The sequence below is a fragment of the Aulonocara sp. 'chitande type north' Nkhata Bay genome, linkage group LG6 (genome assembly GCF_057382095.1).
Source record: "Aulonocara sp. 'chitande type north' Nkhata Bay isolate Kocher_YH1m ecotype deep benthic linkage group LG6, A_spYH_male_GT1.1, whole genome shotgun sequence".
NCBI lineage: Eukaryota > Metazoa > Chordata > Actinopteri > Cichliformes > Cichlidae > Aulonocara > Aulonocara sp. 'chitande type north' Nkhata Bay.
In genome coordinates this window covers 14,939,105-14,956,187 of record NC_141349.1, presented here as the reverse complement: position 1 = coordinate 14,956,187, position 17,083 = coordinate 14,939,105, and the positions used below count along the sequence as shown (strand labels likewise).

The 17,083-nt window shown below is 40.6% G+C and overlaps 1 protein-coding gene and 1 pseudogene across 1 annotated transcript; both read right to left on the bottom strand.

The window, feature by feature from the left end:
• Positions 1 to 247: 247 nt before the first annotated feature.
• On the bottom strand, positions 248 to 1,135 carry LOC147327493 (uncharacterized; annotated as a pseudogene).
• Positions 1,136 to 9,302: 8,167 nt separating this feature from the next.
• LOC147327492 (perforin-1-like) lies at positions 9,303 to 16,724 on the bottom strand. Its single transcript, XM_086297552.1, has 9 exons — positions 16,446 to 16,724; positions 16,276 to 16,355; positions 15,153 to 15,198; positions 14,530 to 14,669; positions 14,287 to 14,425; positions 14,125 to 14,205; positions 10,940 to 11,436; positions 10,725 to 10,818; positions 9,303 to 10,232 (listed from the first exon to the last, which is right to left on the bottom strand). Exons 1-9 carry the CDS (start codon positions 16,713 to 16,715, stop codon positions 10,023 to 10,025), a joined length of 1,557 nt encoding a protein of 518 aa, XP_086153678.1. The 5' UTR covers positions 16,716 to 16,724; the 3' UTR covers positions 9,303 to 10,022.
• Between the last annotated feature and the right edge of the window lie 359 nt (positions 16,725 to 17,083).

Sequence of the window (17,083 nt, the reverse complement as noted above, 5' to 3'; positions counted from 1 at the left end):
GCACATCTTCTCAAGCTTCTTCTCTGAGCCCTTGGTACTTCTCTAACTTCTTGTGTTCCTTATTCCTGATATTACTTTCATTCGGTATCGCTACATCTATCACTACGGCCGTCTTCTTCTGTTTGTCTACCACTATGTCCAGTTGGTTAGCCACCACTATTTTGTCTGTATCTGGAAATCCCAGAGGATCTTAGCTCGGCCATTCTTAACCACCCTAGGAGGAGTCTCCTATTTTGACCTTGGGACTTCAGGTCCATACTCGGCACAGATGTTTGTGTATACTATGCCAGCTACTTAGTTGTTGCGTTCCATGTATGCATGCGTGATAGACCCCAGCCTCGATTAATCTTGTGCTCAGAGCTTGTTCCTGTGCTGCTATGATTAGTGCCTCTGTGCTGTCTTTCAGTCCAGCTTTGTCCAGCCACTGGTAGGACTTCTGGATGTCAGACACTTCCTCTATCTGCCGGTGGTACCATGCCTGTCCTTCCATGATGGTTCCTCCTCTTCCTCCTCTTTCTTGGGTTTCTGCCGGCTGAGGTAATCACTGAGCACGCGGTCGGTTGGGGCCATCTTCCTGATGTATTCGTGGATTTTCGTTGTCTCACCCTGGACTGTGGTACTGAGACTCACCAGTCCCCGGCCTCCCTCCTTCTGCTTAGCATACAGCCTCAGGTTGCCCGACTTGGGGGGAAACCCTCTATGCGTGGTAAGGAACTTCCTTGGCTTAAGTGGCTTCTATCTGCTCCTTTGACCAGCTTATTATCCCAGCACGGTACCTGATCACAGGCAGGGTGTAGATATTCATAGCCTGGATCTTGTTCTTACCGTTCAACTGACTCCTCAGGACTTGCCTAATCCTCTGCAGGTACTTGGTGGTTGCAGCCTTTCTAGCGGCCTCTTCATGGTTCCCATTTGCCTGTGGGATCCCCAGGTACTTGTAACTGTGCTCTATGTCTTAAATGTTGCCTTCTGGTAATTATATCCCCTCAGTTCTGACTACCTTCCTTCACTTGGTTACCCGACTACACTTCTCCAGTCCGAACGACATTCCAGTGTCATTGCTGTATATCCTGGTGGTGTGGATCAGTGAATCGATGTCTCGTTCACTCTTGGCATACAGCTTGATGTCATCCATGTACAGGAGGTGGCTATGGACCGCTCATGTTTCCCACTTTGAGAGCAAAGGAGGCATCTTCAAAAGCCTTCTGCATCTGAGTTAAAGCAGAAACATACTCTAAGCCATTATCCAAATAAAACTCATACATCATCAGCACATGTGACATGCATCTACAGAAAGTGAAATCAAAAATATTTAATTAATTCCATTTTTTAGAAAGCTTGTTAGTGCTTAGTTATAGCTTGGCTGTATGTGCATATTTTCTGCTGCAGATTTAAACACACCAGTTTAGGGAGACATGGGTGCATAGAATCGGGTCGGGTGCACAGGAGAGGTGAAGAGGAGAGTGTCAGGGGAGATGTGCAACAGAACGAGAGAAAACATTTTTATAAGATGGTAAATTGGGACACTGGAAAGTTAATTACAATGACCATTGTGGCCTCTGGCAGCGGACTCTGTGCTTGTGCTGCTAGACCTCAGTGCAGCAGTCGATGCTGTTGACCATAATATTTTATTACAGTTATTAATATTTATTAAATGGAGAGTTATCTTTACACACTGAGTTTAATTATGGAGTTCCACAGGGTTCTGTGCTAGGACCAGTTCTATTTACCTCATACATGCTTCCTTTATCATTAGAAAGGATAGAAAATATGGACCAAATATGGTTGTTTCATGGGTACCTGCTCTATCATGCTGTGTTTTTTGAACACTGTGACACAAATGTGAGATCAAATTTTTTTTATGTGAGTACACAATCCCATTGCATAACAGCAGCATTTTTTATATACACTATCAGTTAAATGTTTGAACATACCTTCTCATTTAATAGTTTCTTTTTTTCATGACTATTTACATTGTAGATTCTCACCAAAGCTTCAGAACTATGAATGAACACATTGGAATTGAATGTAGTAAACAAAAAATATATATTTTAGAATCTACAGAATACACACTGTCAGGGCTCTGTGTGCAGGCAGGTGGAGAGGAGGATCCAAGCGCAGGACTCAGACACTGAACTGTAACTCAAACCTCAGCTTTATTGCTGGCATAAAACAAAACATAAACTGAGCAATGGCAATGACCGTGAACCACTGCCACAAAAACCACACAGGCATAATCTGAGAATCTGAGAAAACACAGGGCTTATATACACAGGGTAGTAACGAGGGAATCGGCAACAGGAGGGCGACACAGCTGGGAGAGATCAGGGCTAATGAGACAGGGGGAACAAAGCTGCACACACTAACATAAGACAAAGACTTTCACAATAAAACAGGAAACATGAATCACAACTCAGAGACACGGACTCAACACAGAGAGACAGACAGAAAATGACACATGGAACTGAACTGTAAGTGAAACCACAATTCCTAAAACATGGATAACAGAAACATGAAACTCTAATAATCATCATCATCATCATCATCATCATCATCATCATCATCATCATCATAACAAGAGAATGAGAAAACAATCCAAAACACCAAGATAACTGAAACACAAAGTACCAGAGAAACATAAAGAATAATCCATGATGCAAAATTAAACCAAAACATAATAAACTCAAAATACTGGGTCCAATGGACCCAGAACCGTGACACACACACTTTGCTTTGATCACTGCTTTGGACACTGTTGACATTCTCTTTTTTGGAGAGAGGTAGTCAGTCTGTAGATGAGGTAGGCACCAGAAATGGTTTTCCAACAAGTTCCCACTCCATCAGTCCTTCTTGGTCAAACAGCCCTTACACAGTCTGGAGGTGTATTTGGGTGTTGAAAAATAAATGATGGTTCAACTAAACGTAAACCGAATGGGATGGTATGTCACTGCAGGATGCTGTGGTACCCATGCTGGTTCAGTGTGCTACTGTTCAACTCCCCAACAGTGTCACCAGGAAAGCACACAAAGACAAGGGGTGGAACCAAAGATCTCAGATTTGGACTCAGAAGAACAAAGCACAGTTTTCCAGTGGTTTTAATGTCCATTCCTTGTATTTCTTGGCCCAAACAAATCTCTTCTACTTGTTGCTTTTCCTTAGTAGTAGTTTCTTAGCAACTATTTGACCATAACACCTGATTCGTGCAGTCTCCTCTGAACAGTTGATGTAGAGATGTGTCTGTTACTGGAACCCTGTGTGGCATTTATCTGGGCCCTAATCTGAGGTGTTACTAACTACAATCTCTGAGACTCACATGAATTTATCCTGTGCAGCAGAGGTGACTCTTGGTCATCCTTTCCTTGGGTGGTACTTATGTGACCCAGTTTTGTCATAGCACTTGATGGGTTTTGCGACTGCACTTGGGGACACACTGAAAATTTTACCAATTCTCCAGATTGACTGACCTTTAGTTCTTCAAGAAATGATGGACTGTCACTTTTATTCACTTAGCTGATTGGTTCTTGCCATAATATTAAGTCTAACACTTTTCATAGGGCTGTCAGCTGTATACTGCCAGGCACACCTGTGAAAGTGAAAACCAGTTCAGGTGGCTACATCATAATGCTCATTGACAAAAGACCAAGGGTTTGCAGCGCTGTCAACAAAGCAAAGTGTGGCTACTTTGAGGAATCTAAAATATAAGACATATTTAGAGTTATTTATCTTTTTTCTCTTTGCTACATAATTCCTCATATCTTGCTTAACATATTTGATGTTTTTAGTATAATGTAGAAAGCAGTTAAAAAAAAGAAAAATAATTCAATTCGAGTCTAAAAAGAAAAATGTTTTTACTTACCTGAGAGAGCAGAGTCAGGTGGAAAGCTAAGGAGTCTCGAAAACACTGGTGCCAAACTGAAATCCTTGTGTGCTTTGAATAAAGCACTCAAAAAATAAAATTGGGTGGTTGTTACATTTATAACTTGTAATTTAAACAAAACAACTGTTTATATGGTGAACATCATTATATTGTGTAGGATCTGCATGAAATTCAGCCACTTTAATATGAGATGATATAATCTAGAAAGAGTGGTTAGTAGCCTGGACTTGCAAAATTCACGAGATCACACAAGATTTCAAACCACAGGAAAATCACTCGTGTTATAAGAGGCAGAAAAAGAAAAAAAGTATTGCTATTTATATTAGTTTAACATGTCAAGGACAAAAATATAAATAAAAATCTGTATCAAGCCTTGTAATCAGTTATTATGTTAACCAGACTAGACTTTGTTTACTGACTCCAAAAAATATCATTTTAAACTTATTTTAAAAAAATCACGGAAAGGATTTCCATGTTAATAAATGCCTTTCTAGGATTAAATATTTTTGTTGGACTAAAATAATTTGAATGGGTTGGATCAACTCAATTAAATACAGTTGGACTTAACTGCAAAAAATAGGGTTATTCATCATTAAATAATTAACTTGGTGCATAATGCTAAAACAAAGCAATGTAATCATGCTGGAATTCTATAAACTCTACAAAAGAAACCAAATTCCAAGAAATCCAAACACAGAAATGTTTGCACAAATATGTGATTATGCAAAGAGGTCCCTACCAACCAACCTCAGATCTCCACGCATGCAAACATGAATACACATGACTTTGCACACAACCAGAAATGAACTCCACCAAAGGAACCAAAATTACGAAATCCAAACACAAAAATGTTTGCACACACATGTGATTATGCACAGAGGTCCACTCTACTGACCAACCTCAGATCTCCACACATGCACACATGAACGAAAATACATTTGAACACAAACAGAGACAAAACTCAACCAAAGGAATCAAATTCCAAGAAATCGAAACAGACAAATGTTTGCACAAATATGTGATTATGCACAGAGGTCCAACCCGACCAACCAACGTCAGATCTCCACGCATGCAGACATGAATGTTCTAACATTTGCACACAACCAGAAATGAAGTCCACCAAAGGAACCAAATCCTAAGAAATCCAAACACAGAAATGTTTGCACACACATGCGATTATGTGCAGAGGTCCACCCTACCAACCAACCTCAGATCTCCACGCATGCACACATAAATGAAAATACATTTGCACACAACCAGAAATGAACTCCACTAAAAAAACAAATTCGAAGAAATCCAAAGCCCCAAATCTGTTTCAAGATGTCGCCACGGGAGAGGCTGCCAGTTACAGGAGCTCTGACCAACTTCCATTCTTTTAAATTATTTAATAATAAAAAGTAGACAACAACATACAGAGCAAGAAAAGAGCGTATGGAAAAGGATGTAACTATTGCAGTGTTTACATTGTATTAGATGGAGGAGTTGTACAGGGAGATGGCCACAGGCAGGAATGATTTCCTGTGTCGTTCAGTGGTGCTTTTTGGTAATCTCAGTCTCTCACTGAACGTGTTCCTGTGACTGACCAACATGTCATGGAGTGGGTGGGAGGTATTGTCCAACATTGTCTTTATCTTGGACAGCATTCGCCTCTCCGGCACCACCTTGAGGGAGTCCAGCTCCATACTCACAACACTACTGGCCTTGCGGATCAGTTTATTGAGTCTGTTGGCATCAGCAACCCTCAACCTGCTGCCCCAGCATGCAACAGCATAGAGGATAGCACTGACCACAACAGACTCACAGAAAATCCTGAGCATTGTCTGACAGATGTTGAAGGACCTCAGCCGCCTCAGAAAATACAGATGACTCTGGCCCTTCCTGTAAAGTGCAGTAGTGTTTTTTAACCAGTTCAGTTTATCGTCTATGTATACTCCAAGGTATTTATAGTCCTCCACAAAGTCCACGTTGACCCCGTGGATTGAAACAGGGGTCAAGGGTTTCCTGGGTCCTAAACTCCACAATCAATTCCTTGGTTTTTTCCACGTTGAGCTGTGGATGATTGTGCTCGCACCACGTGACAAAGGAGTCGACCACAGCCCAGTACTCTGACTCGTCACCCCTGCTGATGCATCCAACCACCACAGAGTCATCAGAAAACTTCTAAAGACGGCAGGTCTCTGTGCAGTGGCTAAAGTCTGTGGCGTAGAGGGTGAAGGGCTACATATCTCAGACCATGAAGATTTATACCAGGGTGACATGAGCTACCTATGTGAACTATGCGGGGAACCATCAACTGGAACTAGGTGGAAAAACTCAGGGAGAGGGTCATGACTCAGCAGGGAAGATCAGTGGTACTGGAATACAGAGAGAAGAGTGTCAGTCATGGCGGCGGTTGGTCTGGTAAGAGGAGTAATTAAACTGAGAGTGTCTTGCAGGTTTTGCAGGTGGAGGCTGGCGTGAGGGAAAGGCAGTCAAAGTGGTCTGGGTGAGTGTACAGAAGTCTAATTTAACAAATTTGCACTCAGCTTTGCAGTCTCAGATTTTGTAGCTGTCCTACGTATTTGTTTAATATGCACTTTGAAGCTCATAGATGACTTCAATGACTTCAAGATTACAGGAGCTATAATTAGCTCTATGCACTGACCTCTTTCTCTCTTTTATATATACATGCTTGATTATTTGGCTCACTGCTGCTGCAAGACCGGGGGTGGTCTGCTTGTCTCCACCCCAGAGCAAAGGGAAACATCTACTGGGTCCGGGGGCAGATTGCCCCTCTGATACCTGGACCAGGGGGTATAGAGTATGTTTGGGGAGTGTGAGTGTGTGTACAGTGTTCATTTCTGTTTGTCTCCATGTTGGGCGAGTGCTGAATATTTTTATATGTGTGCATGATGGTGGGAATGCATGTTTGTGTCTCTGTGTGCCTGTTTGTCTGTTATGTGTCAAGTCGCGTCTTAGACTCCACCGCTCTGGAAACATCTTAGGCCCCCCCATGATGTGGGGGCCAATCTTCCCTTACCACACGCCCTGCCAGTGGCTGATGCCCTCACCTGTTAGTAAAAAACGAGTAGATCTTGCTTGCTTTATTGTCTTTGTTTTTGCCTGTCCCGTTCGGCACTGTAGCAATCACAATTATTGTCTGAGGGCCAAGAAAAATGCCCAAAAGATTTATTTTCCCAAATGCCCAAATGGATCATTACATCTTTGCCATACTGGTCCACTTGATTGATCTTTATAATGTGTGTGTGTGTGTGTGTGTGCTCTATGTGTGTGTGTGTGTGTGTGTGTGTGTGTGTGTGTGTGTGTGTGTGTGTATTTATGTATGTATTTATTTATAACTTTTAAGTTATTACAATCAGACATGACCGGGGATAGGAACGGGAAAGACATAGACAAGAGAAGTTCAAGAAAAGGAGAGGGAAAGAAAAACAGGGGGAGAGGGACAGTGAGAAAAGACACAAAAAATCTGCTACATCACTTGCCATGCAACACTCTGCAGCATGGCGCTGCAGCAACATGCCAGCTACGCCAGAGTGGACCGCCCCTGGGCCCAGAGCCCCGAGGTCCTAAGCTGGGTGCTTCTGCCGGCTGCTTGGTAGGGCCTGGCGCCCGTGGCTCTGTCAGGCCCTGCCACGCAGCCTCAGGGAGTCAGCCAGTACACATCCGAGCACCCAGCCTCAGACACTGAGTGGAAGATCTACTTGATTTTTTACTGTGAGCCGAATGGTGAATTTTACTGTTAGAAGCAGCTTTGATGGATTTGTGTTTAACTTGGTAAATAAAACAAACAAAAAACATGGAAACCCCGGGGCCCGCTGGGGAACTGGGAGAGTACTATTGCCATTAGCACCAATGTACATCTACCTCTGCATGTCATGACTACTCTATTACTTTGCAAGCTTCTATCGATAGTGTCAGCTTTGACTGGAGGCTTTAGCTGAACTAAAAGCTACTTTGCTGCTATTTTGAATGATTTTTTTTTTTTTTTTTTTTTTGCCTGTCCCGTTTGGCTCTTTTGCCATCAGAATTGTTGTCTAAAGGCAAAGAAAGATGCCCAACGGATTTACTTTACCAAATTGACCATCCCAGCCTTGCCGTAATGGTCCATTTGATTCACCTTTTATTGTTTATTTTATTTTCACTTACTGAATACGGGACAGACTTGACTGGGGGAAAGAAGGGGAGAAAGAAAGAGGGAAAGAGAAACAGCTGAGAAGAGGGACGGGGGAGAAGGGCAAAAGACAAAAACCAACAGAACGGGCAGAGAAAAAAAAATGCATATATCAATCACCTGGATCACCTGCTGAGAAAGAAAAAAGAAAGCAAGCAGAAGAGAACAAGAGTAATAGAATAAACAACATCACAATGATATATGGGAATATGACAGTAAATACTAAATGTTAAACATTATTGTGCAGCACATAAGATCAACAGAACACAGTGTGCTTTGAGGTAGGAGCCAAAAAGGGTGTAGTTTGTGGGTGTGATCACCCGTGTGTACACCTGTGAGCATGGACGCGCTTGTTTTTTGTTTTTTTAAAAGGTTCCTTCATGTAATAATCTGCTAGAGGGTGTGGGGGGGGGGCCACAGCCCCGTCCTCCAGGGCATGAAGCAGGTGTGGAGGAGATCAAAACTCCAGACATCCAGAGGCCCCCAGAACACAAGAGACCAAGGAAGACCAACAGAGGGGCAGCTGCGCCACTGTCCCGGAAAGAGCTGAGGAGAGTCCCAGATGAGGGCTCACTCAGCAGCCGCGGAGCAGAAGCCAGGGGGAGTTGCAGTGACGCGCCCGTGAGCTCCGCCGGCAGCCAGCTGCGCCTGAGTGACCGAGCCCCAGGCCGAGAGGCCGGGGGCACCCTGCCTCCGAAGTGGCCCGAGCGAGCCCCAGGCTCCAGGCCCCGATAAGCGGCCGCCAAGGAGTGAGTCGGTGTGTACCTGGACGCCCATCCCCGGACACAAAGAACCACCAACGCACCGATGTCTGAGGGGGTCCGCCACTGGCAGGGGAAGTGGTGGTAGGGGGAGATAGGCCTCCAAACCTTGGAGGGCCTGAGATGTCCCCAGATACTTCCTTCTCATCAATGTGCCTCACCAGCAGTGTTGTAGAGCTACATATGCTTCTTCAAATTGTAACTTGGAGACAATTATTGTCAGTCACTATAATATATATATATTTTTATAGTAAAAAAATAATGCAGCTGGGATGCAGATACACACACATACACTCACACAACATGGATTCCCTTATAATTAGGTTTATCTGAAAATTAGTTACAGTAAAACAGCAACAGTACACGTATCTTTTATTTATTTATTTTTAGTTTGTGGCAATGATTTTTTTAAACATTTTAAGAGTAATAAAAATCAAAAACATTATCAAATCCTTTTCTTGATTTGCAAATGAATTAAGCTATTTTAAGCTGTATAAAAAAGGTAGTGGGTTCATAGTGTAATATTTTACAGTTTGAGAATGGGAGGAGACACAAATTCCTCAGGGGTGCATCAGCTCTTTGTGAGTAAGGGAGCAGCCACAAGAAGCTACTAGGTGTAAAAACGTATTCTGAGTACTTCTTGTAAGAAATTACCATCAAAACCTGTCGTTACTCACCACGTTATAATTTTGAGGGTATATAACTTCATTCATACACATTTTAAAATCACCAGATGCTGAATTTAAAAATAATTTCCCCAGAAATTCCTACTTTTTAAAATCTGTATATCCAGACAAATGCACTTGTGTTTGACCTGCCCACACTGTGACATGAAGTATAATAGTCTTTTGTTTAACAAATATTATGTGATATTTTCTTGTTGTGTTATCACGTTTCTTTCTTTCTTTTTTTAATTTAACATTACCGTGCTTTTTTCATTTGTTTGAGAAGGTAAAAAAAAGGGTTACATGTATTTGACAAACTGAAATCAAGTATAATCTGAAAAAAATGAAACTACATATGTATATAAAATATAAAAAATAACTGAATGACAAATGAAAAGAAGATCAAATTTAAAAAAATGGATATGTACGATATATATATGAGGAAAATGAAAGAAAAAACCCATCAGTCATGTGACTCTTATGTGATCAACAGATTTATCCCAATTGATTATAGGAGAAAGACATGCAGCCCCAAAATGCATTTCTCATTATGGAGATGGTGTATACTGGTGACACCAGGCTCCTGTGAGATGTGAGTCGCAGGTCAGAGTGGTCTTGAACTCATAGCCGCCACTGTCAGCTGAACAGGAAAATATACGTGTCCCCTGAGTTGGATGCCGGGAACATGATCCCAGAAGATCATCATAGAACAGATCCTTATCCCATAATTCAACATACACATCACTGTGTGTGTCCACCTTCATGAGAAAAAAAGCATTAAAAATAGGATTTAATATACTGTTGTCCTACAAATAATATGCTTGAGATTTTGTACCATATACAATAGTGACAATGGTAATTCACATCTAATTCATAGAATGTAAATTCTGGTAGCACTGTTGTGTTTTTGATATATATGTCATATTGTTACATATTTTAAATAAGGAGGAAAATGTGCAGTAGCAAGATTTGCATTCAGTACTTTATGACACATGGTTGACATTGTTAAAGCATTCATATTAACCGAAATCATTACCTTAAATTGTTTAAATATACCTGATGAAAGAATTAGTTCTGCTTAAACTTAACCAAATGGAAATAAATAACCTCAGTTAAAGAACAGCTAAAGTTAACTGTATATAAAAGATGTAAGTAGCCCAAGTTCTAAAAATTGTCAGTACATCAAACCTGCAGTATTAAAATTCCTTTAATATGATCCTTGATCTTATATGTAGTCAGGGTTCACTGACCTGTCCAAGATCAAAATAAGCATTCCATCGGGGATAACTTGATTCGATCATGCGAGTCTGATGATTGATGGAACCAAACCTCAGTTTAACATAGCTGTGAGTAGGAGAAAGACACAAAGATGAATAATATTGCAGATTTCTAAATCTCTAAATCCTAGAGATTCGGAAATCTTTAGAAAACTCTAAATCCTAATCCCTAACCATGCTGGTCTCACCTGTCAGTTGGGCCAAGATGATCTCCTTTCAGATTCCAGGCCTGGATGATTTCCACAGTTAGCTTCCCCCTCCAGGCTTGTCGAGGACAACAGTTGAAATCTAGGTTAGAATTGCCCCGCCAGCAATTTCGTTGGCTGTGTGATTGACTCACATCATTGTCTGTTATGTACTGCTCTATGGCAGCCTTCATCCCTGACTTCTTTGTGCCTTTCGGTATCAGCTGATACATTGGGCGAATGAAGTAGGAAGCAACATCTGCATGATCCTTCAGACTGTTCAGCCAGTTTTTAAAACCCAGGGAGTCATCATAGGCAAGTGAAAACTCTCCCAACCACCCATCACCTCCCACCACATCCGTATAGTGTTGGTGGAGACCAGAGCTATACCTAGTGGCAACATCCCGGTTTTCCAGGAGGTTTTTGCAAGAACCTTGGACAGCAGATGGATTCAGCTTTCCCAAGCCAATGGAGACACCCATCGACAGGCAGGAGTGTAACTAGAAGGCAGGAGAAGACATAAGATGCAGGACTTCCATTAAATAGGAACACATGCCAAAGAGAAGCGCTTGTGATGTTAGGCCTACATGTCATGGAACTTGTGAACTAAGTGTGTCACTCAAGGGTTATTGAAAATGTCCTAAAAATATCCTGGTGTAGAGCCAATTTAAAATGTAATAAGAAAGCTTTGTTTAAACAAAGAAAGGTATTCATGTCTCATTGTTCTGGTTCTCTCTGTATTATTGAAGGTTCTTTACCTTACAATAAACACAGTTCCTTGAGACAACTTTTGCTGTGCTATATAAATCAAACTGAACTGAGCTTCTGTCACTGGACCTTTGTGCAGTATTGGCCAGTTGTGGCTTTCCTCCCAGAGGGTACACAGTGTGGTCAATTTCCCTGTGCCTGGTATGGTAACTTATTTTTCTTTGTCTTTGTCTTTGTCTTTTTGTATTTTCTGTTTGTTAATGCACTTTATTGATATTTGTTAAAATGCAGATGTTACAAATTACTTATACATGCATTCAGTGTTGAAAATTTTGGCAATGCTAACCATCACATGATTTCTTGTAAATTATGTGTACAGATCCAGATCCATACTGTTCATATTATTCCTAAAAAAGTAAAGTGGAAACAATTTGTAGTTGATCGTTAATTCGTTAAGTCTTTAAAATGTCCGCAGGTGTTTCTCTCTCTCTCTCTCTTTTTACCAAGTCCTGATGCCTGTTTCGGCTAGGAGGAGGCAAGAGTGAAATCACCATTCACCTGATTTACGCTATTCATGCCCACTGGCAGTTGAGAAATTTGAAAAACAGATAAAGAAAAATGGAGAAAAGGAGAGATAACAATGAAGAAAATGTCAAATATAAGTAAGTAAGTAAGTAAATGTAAGTAATCAGCAATTTTCAAACAGCAGTCGGTTGGATGTGTCTTTGTCACAGGTGGAACTAGTCAGGCAAGTTCTTGTCACAGACAGTGGGGAGCTGACGGTGTGTAGAGAGAACACTGGATCCAAATGCAGACTAAAACGGAGCGTGAAACGTGACTTGGACAAAAAGTGAGCCGTTTCTTGTGGCTGATAAGAACAGTACACAAACAAAACAAAGGCGAGTGGGGCGAAAACTAAACTAGAACCTAAACTGGAGAAATTAAACTTTGATTACTATGACAAAAACATGAATCAGAACAGGTGCATGTAGGAAAATATGAATATAAACATGAATCATGAACTACCTGAAACTTGACATGACATGAAAGAAAGAACACAGAACAACAGGACAAAGACTGAAGGAAACACACAGACTAAATACACACAGGAGGTGATCAGGGGAAGTGGAAACACATGGGGAAACAGCTGACACAAATGAACATAACAACGTCACAGGGGAAGAGTAAAACTAAGCACATTGAACAAAGAAACACGAAACTTTCAAAATAAAACAGGAAACATAGCGAGACGTAGACATGACAACCCAGAGTTTACAATATGAAACACGTGGACAAGAAATACAAAACAACTAGCACAGAAGGCCTGGGTAAAACAGACTAAACTAAAATTCACAGCCAATTAATAATAATCCCAACCTCCACATTATCTTCAAAATATAACAAAAGAGATGAAAACCAACTGAAACTGCTGGGTCACAGAACCAGCTGCTGACAGTTCTCATACAGAAGTGGCTAAAATACACTACATTTCCAAAAGTATTCACTAATCCATCCAAATCATTGAATTCAGGTGTTCCAATAACTTCCGTGATCACAGGTGTATAAAATCAAGCACCTAGGCATGCTACAAACATTTGTGAAATACATGAAAGTTTGGTGGAGGGAGGATTGTGGTGTGGGGTTGTTTTTCAGGAGTTGGGCTCGGCCCCTTAGTCCCAGTGAAAGGAACGCTTGATGCTTCAATACACTAAGGTATTTTGGACATGCTCCCAACTTTGTGGGAACAGTTTGGGAATGACCCCTTCCTGTTTCAACATAACTGAGTACCAGTGCAGACAGCAAGATCCATAAAGAAATGGATGAGTGAGTTTGGTGTGGAGGAACTTGACAGGCTCACACAGAGTCCTGACCTCAACCTGACAGAACCTTTGCAATGAATTAAAGCAGAGTTCTCATCTAATACCAGTGTCTGACCTCACAAATGTGCTTCTTGAAGAATGATCAAAAATTCCCATGAACACACTCCTAAAACTTATGGAAAGCCTTACCTGGAGAGTTCAAGCTATTATAGCTGAGGTCATAATGAACCCTATGGATTAAGTATGGGGTGTTACTCGGGTTGATATGCATGTAAAGGCAGACAAGCAAACACTTTTGGCAAAATAAGTGTTAAAAGGTGCCGTGTTTATGGTTGTTGTTGATGTTGAAAATGGCAGCGACAGAAGCTAGAGGTTTTTCAGCACAGCAGAGAGAGCTCCTGATGGACTGTGAGACAATTATAGAGATAAGGTACAATGGTTTCTTTCACTTTGGTCAGTAGAACAACTGAGAGAATATCTTTTGGAAGGGAATAAGCTCCTTGCATTCATATACAAATGCAATAAGAATGATGTCACTATTCAGTTGTTGCCAAAAAACCAAACAAAAACACAACTATTTAGCATCCCTTATGTTCTTATTCATATGGAGTAGAAATATGCAGTCTGGTGACTGTGTGCAGGCAAATGTTTTTCATGTACCTCATTTGAGGAGAATCCGTTTAGTCTGGACAAACAGGTTCGTACAGCTGTGACTCGTCTAAGACGGCCACCAAGACGAACCTGTAATGTAGCACAAAGTTTTAATAAAAAAGTGTTTTTACTCCTGAAATAATCTAATTAACAGTGTTTCTGTGTTTTAACCTTGCGAATGTAATGTGTGCCGTAGGTATCTATGACCTCGTTGTACTGATCTCTGGTGGAGGAGTTATAGCGACTTGGCAAACTGGCCACATCCCTGCTGAACTCAGAGCTAAGAGTCGGTCTGCTTGATACCCGGTAACTAGATAGAATGAAACTGATTAGTAAATTATTAAAAACTGAAATTATATATTGTTAATCTAAACTTGTGGTATATGTGGTAATGCCAGGATTTTCACAGCTAACCGATAGTGAGTACAGGTGACCGTGTGTGTGCTGAAGGAGTAGTGGTCCTCTTTGGTCTTTTTTGTAGCAAATGCATATGCCATGGAGTGTGTTCCTCCAATCCCCACGCTGGTAGATATGGGATTTATATTTAGTCCAGCCTGATAAATAGAAATGTAATTTCATTACCATTTTTGTTTTTAATAATAGTCAATGTAATGTAAAAGTAATAGATAAAAGTATTAGATATAATAAATACTGTCTTATTATTCATTCACTCAATTACTTTGAATATAATACTTTTTTTCTCGGGATCAAAAATATTAAATTGGAAATATTAAATGAAATAATGAGACAAGGAATTCATATTTGTATCACATTTACACAGCCCAGTGAGCCAAAATTTAATCAAATCAGCCCTTTTGATGAGAACTTGCACACTAAGGTTTTTATGTTATTACAGTCTGTTTGATTCAGTGCACATTTCACTTGTAAAAGAAAAAAAAAAGAAACGAATCAGCATGCAATGTTGCTTACAAATTTTGCATTTCTATTAGTTTTAATAACAAGTAATTACAGTAACAGTATTTTGTAGTTTCAAACAGTAATTTTGAAACAAACAGTAAGTGCAAGATGCTTCCTACCTTCCAGTCGTGGATGTCCTGATCAGTGTTAGAGGTAAGTAGTGAACTGTGAACACAATTTGAAGGAGAAGAATTACTTTTTATTTACTTGTTTCATTTCTTTAAATTTTTTTTACAGTCAAGCATGGAGGGGAACCATTATGTTTTGGTGATGTTTTGTTGCTAAATGCTGACTTCACCAAATTTAGGGGCCAATGGATTTTATTTACCATAAAATCTCGGTCGAGAACCCTTTTCTGTCAGCCACAACACTTAAGGCTCGTCATGGATGGGTCTTCCAACATGCAAAAGAAGCATTAAGGTGATGGCCAAGCCAATCTCCAGACCTCAGTCCTATAGAAAATGTGGAGAGAGCTGAATCTTGGAGTTGCCAAATGACGGCCAAGAAATCTAAAGGATTTAGAGAGTTTCTGTAGTGTGCCCCAGCAAATAAATATAAATTCAGTGTATGTAGTGAGATGCTGTTTCTATTCTATCAGACTGTTGTTGCCAGTATCCCCTATTTTACTGCCCTCCCCTTTTTACACTGTGATGGGAATGCAGTATGGTGAGTAAGAATAGTATGTGGCTGCACATATTACTGAAGAAGGCTGGCTTATTAATGGGCAGGACTGTGGATTCACTGGGAATTATTGTGGAAAGGTGTATGGAGAAAAAATACTAGTCACCCTCTCCATAATATTTTGAAGGGTCAGAGATGTAAACAGCAGGCTTCTTCTCCTAAGCAGTGTAGGACAGAACACATTAGAAGTTCTTTTGTTCCTACTGCTATGAGATTTCAAAATGCTGATAATCAACACAAGAAATTTGTGACCTGGTCATCACTTTACCTTCCAGTATTGTAAAAATTCACCCATCTTTGTTGTTTTATTCTACAGTTGAGGAAATATCATTTGATCCTTTTTTGAATATTAAAAAGTTTACTCACAAAGAAGTTAATAGTCTTTCATTTTGTTGGTGTTTCCTTTTAATGGAGAGAGACAAAGTGCCAACCAGACATCTAAGAAAAATATGTGTCTGTCATGGCTAACTGGTATTGTGACAGACTAGGTGAAGTAATGAGATGACAATGATCTCTGGGATGAAGTCCTTTCAGCAACAAATATACTACACTATACTGTACCTAACAGTGGTGTGTGCACTGCTGGAGATATCGGTTTTGCATTGGCTGATTGCACGCCAGTCGACAACAGAGGCCGGCAGCTGAAGATAAAAAAAACAGAACACCATGATTAAGATGTGCACATAACCTATCTACTATAGTTTGCTGGTAATCACAGTTTATCCATTTACTTTTTGTAGAGTTTTGTTTTGATTGCGGTTGGTGCAGAGAGTACAGGTGCCATCTGGTTTGCGGTAAGTAGCTATATCAATCAGGTAGGCTCCTTTTCGGTGCAGGGTGATGACATCAAATCCCTCCCCAATCAGGTTGTGGCCTGGTACAAATGGAGCAGACTCACACTTGCTGTTGTTCACTGTCATACAGGAAAGAACCGGGGAGTTCCATGACAGAAAGAGAAGGAGGCTCAGGTAAAGAGGAGGTGGGGTTGGACTGGAGCGCATGGCTGAAGTCAAAGACAAAACAGACAAAATGACAAAAGTTTTGCAAACAGGTTTTGTCTGGGTATCACAACAGGGGTTATCAATTCTCTTTATTTTAACTGTCACTGTTCTGACTGAGGTATGCAAGACTCAGTCTCAAAAGGAACAAAATGAAGCCATGAAAAATCCATTAAAAATTATTGGTAGCACTTTCTGTTACAGCTTGGAAATAATGTGGTATTGGTGAGGTCCTTTGTCAGTGACCAAGCACTCTGTGCTTACTGTGCTAGACCTCAGTCCAGTGTTGAACACTGCTGAGCTTAATATTTTATTACAGAGACTGAACACTTAATTACAAAAAATATTCAATAATATCAAAGTAGTTCTTC

Bases quoted from the DNA above. Each gene is read 5' to 3' on its own strand.
- LOC147327492 (XM_086297552.1), bottom strand. From the start codon at position 16,715: ATGCGCTCCAGTCCAACCCCACCTCCTCTTTACCTGAGCCTCCTTCTC. The intron at 16,356-16,445 runs GTAAATGGATAA...TTTTATCTTCAG, and splicing joins AAAACAAAACTCTACAAAAA to CTGCCGGCCTCTGTTGTCGA. The intron at 14,670-15,152 runs GTAGGAAGCATC...TCTATTTATCAG, and splicing joins AGGACATCCACGACTGGAAG to GCTGGACTAAATATAAATCC.